At 49.6% G+C, this 10,224-nt stretch overlaps 1 protein-coding gene across 5 annotated transcripts in view; it reads left to right on the top strand.

Moving 5' to 3' along the window:
• The window catches only part of LOC144144540 (transducin-like enhancer protein 4), a 50,657-nt gene that overhangs the window by 10,711 nt on the left and 29,722 nt on the right, over window positions 1-10,224 (top strand). For 3 of the 5 annotated variants that reach the window (XM_077676046.1, XM_077676045.1, XM_077676043.1), the window contains exons 2-8: window positions 2,520-2,684; window positions 2,763-2,807; window positions 2,882-2,944; window positions 4,487-4,561; window positions 6,384-6,413; window positions 7,374-7,581; window positions 8,864-8,880. In XM_077676046.1, the coding sequence (XP_077532172.1) occupies window positions 2,520-2,684; window positions 2,763-2,807; window positions 2,882-2,944; window positions 4,487-4,561; window positions 6,384-6,413; window positions 7,374-7,581; window positions 8,864-8,880 (603 nt within the window). The remainder of the gene's footprint in view (window positions 1-2,519; window positions 2,685-2,762; window positions 2,808-2,881; window positions 2,945-4,486; window positions 4,562-6,383; window positions 6,414-7,373; window positions 7,582-8,863; window positions 8,881-10,224) is intronic. The other 2 variants (XM_077676047.1, XM_077676044.1) reach the window with 2 other exon arrangements.

Here is a 10,224-nt window from a genome sequence, read left to right as displayed (position 1 = left end):
TTGTGCCTGTAATTTGTATCCTAAGACACGGACCTCAGAGTTTCCCGACGATGCGCTTAGAAATATTTCAAAAGCTGTTTTTTTTTTCAGAACCACACGCAAGCGCGAAAAGGGCTGTTAGAGCTCACTAGAGTGCCTGTGTTGCGAAAAACTTTCCTTATTTAGTCTGCGTAAAATATTGAGGAAGCCTCGAAATTTTGTTCCAATCGGCCCAGGAACTGGCGGGCTGTGTCCCGGTCAGCTCCTCTCCCAGTTTTTTTTTTTTTTTTTTGTTCGTGTTGAAAACCAAAACGCCTGCGTGAGCCAAAGGTCAACTTAGCATTTCGGTTCCACGAAAAAAAAAAAAAAGGAAGCTCACACTAACGCATAAAGCTTGAAGCTAACGAAGCTGTACGCAACCTCCACGACAATCGCGAAGGTTTAAGTCCATGATTGCAGCCGATTTGCTTCTTGACGCAATGACCTTTACTCCATCATTGTTGCTATAGGGGTGAGCTTATTTCATTTTTTTGGAAGTGATAATCATTGGACGTCACCTTGGTGGGGCGTATACGCTATGACGGCTCTTTCTCGTTCTTTGCAAGTGTTTCCGTGATTTCGGCGAACGCTGCAGTTTTTTTTAATTATTTTTTGCCAATCTCCGACAATCTTCCTAAGTGGGTACGCTTGGCTTGACGAACGTGCGCAGGGGGCGTTGGGTGGTCGTCGCGAGTAAGGCTTAGTCGCGAGGCACGCGCACACGAGCGCTAGGCATTTTCTTGTTTTTTTTTTTAAACTGCCGGGCGCTCGCCGCGAGTCCCGTGCTCACGTGAGTGGGCTCGCGTGCGCGCGCTCGGCAATTTCCTCGTATTTTTAACTGCAGACTCGAAAAATTACGATTTTCTAAACAGCTTCGCTATTAAAAAGAGTCTGCGGCAAATTCCTAGCCAATCGCGTTGCTCACGTTCGTACTTTGGAACACTTCACCGCACTCTATTATAACCGCGCTCGCGGCTGATTAAAGACGAGGACGTCATTTTGTTCAGGTGGCTATTCTTTATTCTCATGAACTGGAAATTCGCCAAGTATAAACACCATCTGCGTGTGCCCGTGTGTGCTCGTGTCAGGTGAAGGAGACGAGGCATGTGTCCTTCGTCTGACCGGTACACTGAAATCGCCCCCGGTAGAGGTCATTTCCCACCACCTGTCAGTGACGTCACACCCCATGACAGTCCGCGGAGAGTCCCTCCCCTGGTATACCTAAATTCTCGTTTCGAAACCACGCCTCGGATCTAGACCACGAGACGGAGCAGCATGCACCTGAATGTGCGGCGTTGAGGCTTCAGACTCCGCCGCCGCTGCTAAATGATCTACTGCTGGCCTGCAAACGTTTTGCGTTAAAAAAAAGAAAAAAAAGAAAAAAAAAAGCTTGACCATTCTTGAGCATTTCAAACTACGCGCAACGTCCTTACGGCGGCTTAGCATGTAGGTCATGACAGTAAACCGTACAATTATGCAGTCAGTGCGTTGCTTCTACGGAAACTTGAAGGTCACTTCAATAATGAGGCGCCCTGCCGCCTGTGAACTTTGCCATCAGCACAATGGCCTTTTCTGAATGCCACCGCTAAACAGACGGAGTGCTGGTATACTCTTGAGCAATATCACCGTGCCCTCAAGTAACTTTGTAGACGGAAAATAATGCCAAAAGTATCGCAGCCGCTGCTAGGCTTTTTACACCTTTTCCAGAAGTAATTCAAGCGAAGAGAATAACATTGATTGGTTGATTGTAGGGTTTAACGCGCCGACGCAACGCAGGTGGTGAGGCGCGCTTAGTGGAGGGCTCGGGATTAATTTTGACCACCTGGGGATCTTTAATGTGCGCCGAAATCTCGTACACACGGGCATGTTTGCTTTTCGCCTCCACCAGAAAAGCGACCGCCGCGACCTCGTGCTCAGCAGCGCAACGCGGAGAGAAACAATGCTCTTTTCGTTGCTGATGCTTTGCTTGACGTGACAGCCTGTTTTCTTCACAGTTTAAGAACAGCTTCAGCGCATACACCGGCTTGGTTTTTCAACTTCAGCCTTGCTCTATTCCCTTTGTTCCCCTAGTGCAGTGCGCTTGGTCATAACAGGTCACTTTATTATGGACCGCTCGAACCTTAATTTGAAGTGGATGAACTTTTTTTTTAGTGATAATTATAGAAGTGCCATATCATTCTACAACGAAGGCATCGGTTTTCCAAGGGGTCTTTGGATGGTTGTAAGAGACGTGTCTCGTCGCCTGCGAACGTTTTTGCTGACCGACTTCTGTGTTTTTTTATGCGGTACGACGTCGTTCAGGCCGAGCAATGGCCGGAAGTTTCGCGCGGCGTGACGGGCGGTGTACTCGTAAGGAATTTTGAACCGGACTGATATCATGACGATCATAATTTGCCCTGTGTCAGTCGAGCAGCGCGGATCGCTCGCGAGTGTAGTGCTTGTTTGTGGCCGCGGGTGTTGCGTGCGGTGTGTCGAGAGCGGCCCCGCCTGTTTGGGCGCAGGGACCCCCGGCGCAGGCTGGCCAGCCGTTCAAGTTCACCGTGTCCGAGACGTGCGACCGCATCAAGGAGGAGTTCAACTTCCTGCAGGCCCAGTACCACAGCCTCAAGCTCGAGTGCGAGAAGCTGGCCAGCGAGAAGACCGAGATGCAGAGGCACTACGTCATGGTGAGTGGACGCTCCTTCTTTTCCTTCTTCTGCGAGAGGATTGACCCCCCCCCCCCCCCCTTTTCCTTTTCTGCGCAGTACTACGAGATGTCCTACGGCCTAAACGTGGAGATGCACAAGCAGGTGAGCTGCTTCGAGCCGTGCAAGTATATACGACAGCCGCGGCAATCGCCCCTTTCCCCCTCTCTCCTTTCCAGACCGAGGTGGCCAAGAGGCTGAACGCCATCATCGCCCAGATCCTGCCTTTCCTTTCTCAAGAGGTCAGTTTCTGTTATTCCTTGCATATAGGTCGATTTTCAGCGGTTGTCTGGGGTTTTTGTTGTTGAAGTCGGTAACTCAAACGATGAGGCGATGAGGCGCGCCGTAGTGGAGGGCTTCGGATTAATCTTGAACACCCGGAGATTTTTAACGTGCGCCGAAATCTCGTACACACGGGTGTTTTTGCTTTTCGCCTCCGTCTTTGTAGAAAAGCGGCCGCCGCGGCCGGTAATCGAGCCCGCGTCCTCGTGCTCAGCAGCACAACGCGTGAGCCACTGAGCCACGGAGGGCCCACATGCGGTAGAAGTAGCAGCTTCTGAAAGGGCTGAGGGAGTCTGTGAGTGCATGGGATGTCTCCGGAAGCACTTGCGCGAACAGATGTGGTCAGGTTAACCCCATATCAAGCGCCTGTCCACACCACGCAGACGCCCCGATTACCGCAAGCCCGATATCACGCGGACAGTGAGGGTCGGCGTTACGGCTGCGATCACTCCAGGTTTGCACTTTTGTCGCACACGGACAAAAAAGAAAGTGGTTTTGGGAAGTCGCCGATCCAGGGCTCGGGACATCGTCGTCTTTAAGAAAGAAGGCCAACAGGGGTGGCGGCGTAGAGAAACCGGCAGCGTGCACTTTTACTGCATGAGCGGGTATACTTCGCGCGGGCTTCTTTTGGCTGATGCGCTTGATTCGTCCAGAAATTGGGTCATCAAATCCACGTGAGCAACTCTAAGTGACGACGACGACGATGATGATGATACCACTTTTGGGGTCTGGTCAGATATTACCGAGGACAATCATGATGGTTGGAGGCCCTCGAAAGAGAGACGAGAACTGCGAGTTCGGTCGAAGGGTTAGGGAGTACGAGTTGGTGCCTGCACGCTGTGATCGCGCGCGTACCCACTCAAGGCGATTGTTCACGGAAAGTTCTAGGGATGTTAAAACAGCCGTTAATAACATTCACCAGACATCATCTAGGAAGTCGGGGTGACATTAATTGAACCGATTGATTATGAGGTTTAACGCGCCGACGCTAGTCAGGCGATGAGGCGCGCCCTAGTGGAGGGCTCTGGATTAATTTTGACAACCGGGGGATCTTGAGCGTCCGCGGAAGTCTCGTGAACACACGAGCGTTTTTTGCTTTTCGCCTCCATGTATCAGAAAAGCGGCCACCGCGGCCGGGAATCGAACCCGCGTCCTCAGCGGTTATTAATTGGAAATTTGCTTTTATTGAGGAGGCTGCGCCCCGCTGTTAATATGTTAAGTCGTTTGATCAATCAATTCGTTCTCTTTTATTATCGAAAGCGCTACGCGTGGATAGAAAGCTGTTTTGAGCCTTGGCTCTCCGTCTCTGCCCTATACCATGGTTGTTTTATCTCAATCACTGCTGCCGACACGACCTCTTTCCAGTCGGCCGCTAATCGTTGCGCCTAAACGCATTCCCTTGTGCTCTACTCTCTCCATCTAACGTATCCTTTCCACCCGGCCCTGGTAGCCCGTTATACAAGTGTGCCTGTTCCCCCCCTCCCCCTCTGTGCCCCTCGCAGCACCAGCAGCAGGTTGCGGCGGCCGTGGAGCGCGCCAAGCAGGTGACCATGACCGAGCTGAACGCCATCATCGGGGTACGTGGCGACCGCAGGCCGCTTCCTTCCTTCCCGGCGCTTTTTCACTGCCGCGGCAACGTTTGTTTAATCTTCAGGCAGAACGGTTCGGTTCAGGCACCGCTCAACTTTTTTGAGGCTCGTTGATAACTGCGGCGGAGGAAAACAAGAACGTAGTTGCCATCCAGCATGAAAAAAAATGTACCAACTCTCCCCTACCAAGCTTTTGTTACCGTTCTAAAGAGCGGGAAACGGGTCCTGGTTGTCTATTGGGCTGTACGCGCACGACGGCGTACCCGGAGCCCACTGTTAGCGTTTAGAGCAGTTCATTGAATCTATCAAGCAACTACTTGTGATGGAAGTAACTCTTGTCTTGCTCAAAGGCAGTTCGGATAACTTTAGTCTGATGTCTTTACAGTTCAAAAGCAGTTGAACGCTTACCACAGCGTCGCAGAAAAAGTCATTTTATGACGTTTTCTTCCCCTGGCAACACGACCTGCCAATTTAATAAATACCGCGCTGTTCGCGACGCCATTGCCGCAGTCGCTAAGCCGCGCGTTTAGCTACCATTTTTGCGTGTACTTTTGAAGAAAAAGTTAGAAGAAAAAAAAAACCTAGTAAGCACCAGTTTGTGGGCTTTATACGTGTTACAGCCTGCTGGCTGAAATAATTAACCATAATGAAACTGATTAGCGAGACCAGTTATGCGACCTGGAAGTACATGTGAGCAGTTTGCTTGTCTGAAGCCTTTGTCAAACATTTTAGAGGGATTCATTCCCCGTCTGCCTTTGGATTGGGAAGTAAGTTAGTGTTTGACCTTTAAATTTTTTTAAGTAGAGCTTAAGTCGGTAACGATTAAATTGAATGAACTTAAAAAAAATTTACAGTGATTTACAAGCCACATTCGTGCCGCTGATTTATGGAGAATTTCGATCGAGGCATCGCGTGTTCTACGAGGCGGTCGTTGTTATTTTCTCTTAAAGTATTGTTTGAAATATTGCAATCTTTCAGTTGCCGCGGTTAGTTTACTTTTCGCGTGTATTGTGCGATGGGTTTGATAGTTCATACGTCCACAAGTCAGCATTTCGTTTCCGTGTTTGGCGTAATTCGGTATTTCGGGTTGACAGTTTCGAACTTCGCGTAACTGCGCAAATCTCCCTTGATGTATCAAAGCGTGAACCTAAATATTTGCTAAAATCAGGCACACGCTTCACGCAGGCAAATTCCCCTCCCCTCCATTTTTTAGGTGCAATTTCAGTAAAAGTGGTTGCGTAGGCCTGGTAGCGCTTGACTGCACCGCCTACGCAGGTACCCGATTCGTATGATTTGTCACGTCCTAATTTGTAGTAGCGTCGGCTCGTGCAGAAAAACTACAGCAGTGGAGGGGAACACCATCCCGTGGGAACCGTCGTCGTCGCGCGTGTAGTCGCGCGGGCGACCGACCTCTCCTCCCGTGGAAGAACAGGAGGAGGCACTTCTCCCGTTTCGCGCGTGAAAAACTGGCGCCCGGCAGCGCGCGGCGCGAAATGCGTGCGCGATTAGCGGCCTCACGCGGCGGCGGCGGCGGCGTGGACGGCGGTGGTTGCGCAATAGCGGTTGCGCGCGGAGGCGGCGTGGAGCGCGCGCTAATCCGCCGCGGTGGCGGGCGGGGGAGCCGGGGGCATCGATCGCCCCCGGCGGCGCGCTCATTAAGCGGCTTGTCTGGCGGGGCGCGCTCTCCGCAGCAGCGGCGCGGCCGATTTAATTATCCGCGGCCGGCGGCGAGCGCTTAATCGAGACGCCACACGCGCGCGCGCTTTCTCGCTTGAGCTGCCTGGTGACCGGCGCGTTGGTCTCTTTTCAGCAGCAGCACACCGGCCTGGCGCACCTCATGGTAAGTGCTCCCCCGCTTTTCCTCCTCCTCCTCCTCCACCCTCTCGCGCTCTCCACTGACGCCGGTGGAGCGATCTCGTCCCGCATGGACTCCTTCTCCTTCCCCCTCTCTTCCATGTGCATAAGCGTTATGGATCGACTGATTGCCAGATCGGCGGAGCAGCCCCGGCTATTGGCACGGAGGTTGGCAACGAAGCATGGGAAGAGCTCTAGCGTAGTCGAGGAAGTGAGGTTGGGAGGGGGCAGGGAAGAATAACAAAAACCAAAAGCCTTGGGAGAAGGAGTCGCCCACTTGAGTGAAGGATGCGGTTAGCTGCCCCTTGGATGTAGAGAGCGTTGTACGGGAGCTATGTCTTGATTGAGATCTTTTCTGTTTGTTAGTAAGTGCACTGCAGTAGCTGCTGGCCGCGCTGAATAACTGGAGGCTTTTGGACAGGTGGTTGTAAAAAAGAGGGCTCCTGTACATTCTGTGTGAGCCCAAACCCAGCGTTTTGAAAGTGATAAAATGAGTGGAAGGGTTAAAATGAGTGAAAGGGATAGAATGAAATAGAAGCCTTCGTGAGAAAAATGTTTGTTCTTGTTTTATACTGCATTTTCGATGTCGTGTGGGAGTTTTTTTTTTTTTTTCATTGTGCCATTTTGCCCCAGGGCACCAAGGGAATTGTGATGTGCACAAGCAACTACCTCCCTCATTTATCAATATTTATCACAAAAAAAAGTAAAGTGGCTGATTCTTTATTGCGTAAGGCCAGGTAAAGTTTACAGCAAAAGAAGAGAGTGAAATGCTCATTCAGGCGATTGTAAAGCCGAAACACAGTAAACTGAAACTCGTGTGCTGTGTCAGTAACCACCCACTTGTTATTAGAGCAGCATAAAGCCAAACCATGCCAAACCGAAACTCTGAGCATGCACTAGTTCCTCTCATTGCTTCCTCCTCCTCCTCCTCCTTTCCCCCTTGCAGCAGCAGATGCAGGCCCAGCAGCTGGCCCACGGGGGCCCCGGCCCCGGCGGCATGGGGCCCCTGATGCCCCACGCTCTGGCCCTGGGCCCGCCCAACAGTGCGGCCAGCCTGCTCGCCCTCTCCTCAGGACTGGCGCCCGTCGCGGCCCTCAAGGAGCACGACAAGCGCGCGGCCGCTGCCGCTGCCGCCGCTGCAGCCGCAGCCCAGGGTGCGTGCTGCTCTTGCTGGCACAGGTCTTCGATGTGCATCAGTTCCATAACCCTGCCTCAAAATTCGGGCCACGCAAGCACCTGCGCTTCAGTGTAGCTGAGGGGCAAGTGCATTGGTGCAGCACCTAGGGGACATGAACTGAACTTTCCTGAACATTTACTTAAAACAATATTGCAAGTTAAGTGCGAACAATAAAACACGCACTTAAAAAAATGAAACAAACATGGTCGAATAAATTGTGTTTGCGCTTAATTTTCAACAATATATGTTCACAAGCTAGCTCGGCTCTCAATTTTACTTCAGTTTAAAACAATAAATAAATAGAGCTTGCTTTTAAAGTTAGCAAACATTACCTAATATAATGGTTCCTACGTTTCTATCGGTTCTCCTTTATGACTCAGCCCACAGCTGCAAGCACTTGAGTACCACTTTAACCTTCAAATCAAATCAAATCAAAGTTTATTAATTTCATGAAGAGAACAAATACATTGGGTCACCTTCTTCTCGTTCTCCCAACAGATGGCAGGCTAGTCAACTTTCCCCCATTGGTCCCTGTGCAGGGGGGCCAACAGTAGACAGTTTTTGAAATGTGGCGCCTATGGGGAGTCCCGCAATGTATGTTGAATAACTCTGTCATGTCACACCCAAGGGCCTTTCTGGCACGGTGGGTGGGAAAGGGGGACGGGGGTCGTTAGAGGTTATTCAGTACGATCCGATTCTAGAGGTGTCCATTTGAATGTGATACGAGTGACGCACCTGGTATTTAAAACTGATAAAACTAGAAACTAAAGGACCCTTTGTATAAGGAAGTGTAATAGGGGGTGGGGAGGAAGCGCAAGTTGTGATTGATGCTAATTCCAGTTTGAGGTGTGAATCATGAGTAAAGTAAAGTCTCGTACCACAAAAGTTACTTTTTGCGGGTTAATCGGTTGAATGTACTGCACTCAGATTCATGTGGTAATCAAATGATTTAAAAAGCATAGTAATAGTTTTCAAAATATGTCTCCTAGAACTCATTTGTACTCAAAGCTACCACGTCCTCCTTAACCGTAGTGGTTTTTTTTTTTTTTTTTAAGGGCTACGCAGAATTGTGAAATATGTCATGCTCTGCGTAGTTCTCCGCTTTTTTAAAGTGGCAAGCCTTCAAATGTAGCACAAGGGGTACATTAGGGTGAAACCCATTTACTTTGTACCCGTTTCCCACAGCCTGTGTGCTCACTCGCATATTTCTATCTTCTATTTCTCCCTGCTGCAAATGTTCCTGCCATCTGGACGAGCAGCTGCTGCTGATGATAGGGTGAGTTTCAATGCACTCTAAGCCATGGGCTCCACTTTTCGTGCTTAGCTTTCACCATTTACGGCACAGAGAGTCTGCATACTTCTGAGAAAGTTACTTTGCATTTATGTCCGCATATACAGTGGGCGAGAGATGCTGGTCTTTAAACAGGGTGGCCAGAGCATTTTTTTATGTTTTGTTTTTGTTGAGTACTAGCCTTGGTCGTTGTGAGACCACTGTAGCATTTGTCTGTAATTTTACTGAAAATTTGGCAATTGATGTTTTTTTTTGTACTGCACTGTTTTAGCTCAGTATCTTTCTGCACTGACTACAGAAGTGTCTCAGGGCATGAGAAGAGAATTTATTATAAAACCACATATCGGCACGCACCGACTAGTGGTAACAGCGCTGCCCGAAAAACAGAAGAAAAAAAATCCAATCAGTTTCCAAGGCCTGGGGGGGGGGTAAAGAGAATTTATTATAACCCACATATGTGACTAGTGATAACAGCGCTGCCCTAAGAACAAAAAATTATCCAATTAGTCTGCATGTAACATGGTCATTATACACACTGCACAGAATTTTTGGCGTGGTCAACAAGTCACTACAAATCAAGTCACACAAACTTCACCAGTGTTAGAAAAACAGCTCATAAACTAACTCAGCTCAGTACGGCACTAGAGAAACGCTCAGGACGTTACTCCTGACCACTATAAAGCGCGTAGACCAACGCAAAAGGAAGGCTTCTTCCCCTAGAGCTGCCAACTCATGCTCCAAATGACTCATCAGAATCGACCGGACACGCCACAGCAGTGGGAATATTGCCCGCTGCGGCCGGGCTCGAAGACATGCAGCACCACGATTTCTCCACAGAACAAAAGCACCAGCGCACATCAGTTGACCAACACATCATTTGAACGAGGGGGGGGGTAAAGAGAATTTATTATAACCCACATATCAGGGCGCAGCGACTAGTGATAACAGCGCTGCCCTAAGAACAAAAAAATATCCAATCAGTCTGCATGTAACATGGTCATTATACACACTGCACAGAATTTTTGGCGTGGTCAACAAGTCACTACAAATCAAGTCACACAAACTTCACCAGTGTTCAGAAAAACAGCTCATAAACTAACTCAGCTCAGTACGGCACTAGAGAAACGCTCAGGATGTTACTTCTGACCACTATAAAGCGCGTAGACCAACGCAAAAGGAAGGCTTGAACGAGTGCCTGAAGTGAAAGTTGTAAGATGGAAATACATATTTGATGATCCTGGAGATGAACGCAGTGGACTCAATTAGATGGTAACTAGGGCTGGGTGTCGACCTAAAATTTTAATACGATTAATCGGTGGGCTTTAGTCT

This window comes from Haemaphysalis longicornis, unplaced genomic scaffold (genome assembly GCF_048455015.1).
Source record: "Haemaphysalis longicornis isolate Haplotype H1 unplaced genomic scaffold, Haemaphysalis longicornis Haplotype H1 scaffold_7, whole genome shotgun sequence".
Lineage (NCBI taxonomy): Eukaryota > Metazoa > Arthropoda > Arachnida > Ixodida > Ixodidae > Haemaphysalis > Haemaphysalis longicornis.
The sequence above is the reverse complement of the archived record's forward strand: the minus strand, read 5'-3'. Positions and strand labels throughout refer to the sequence as shown.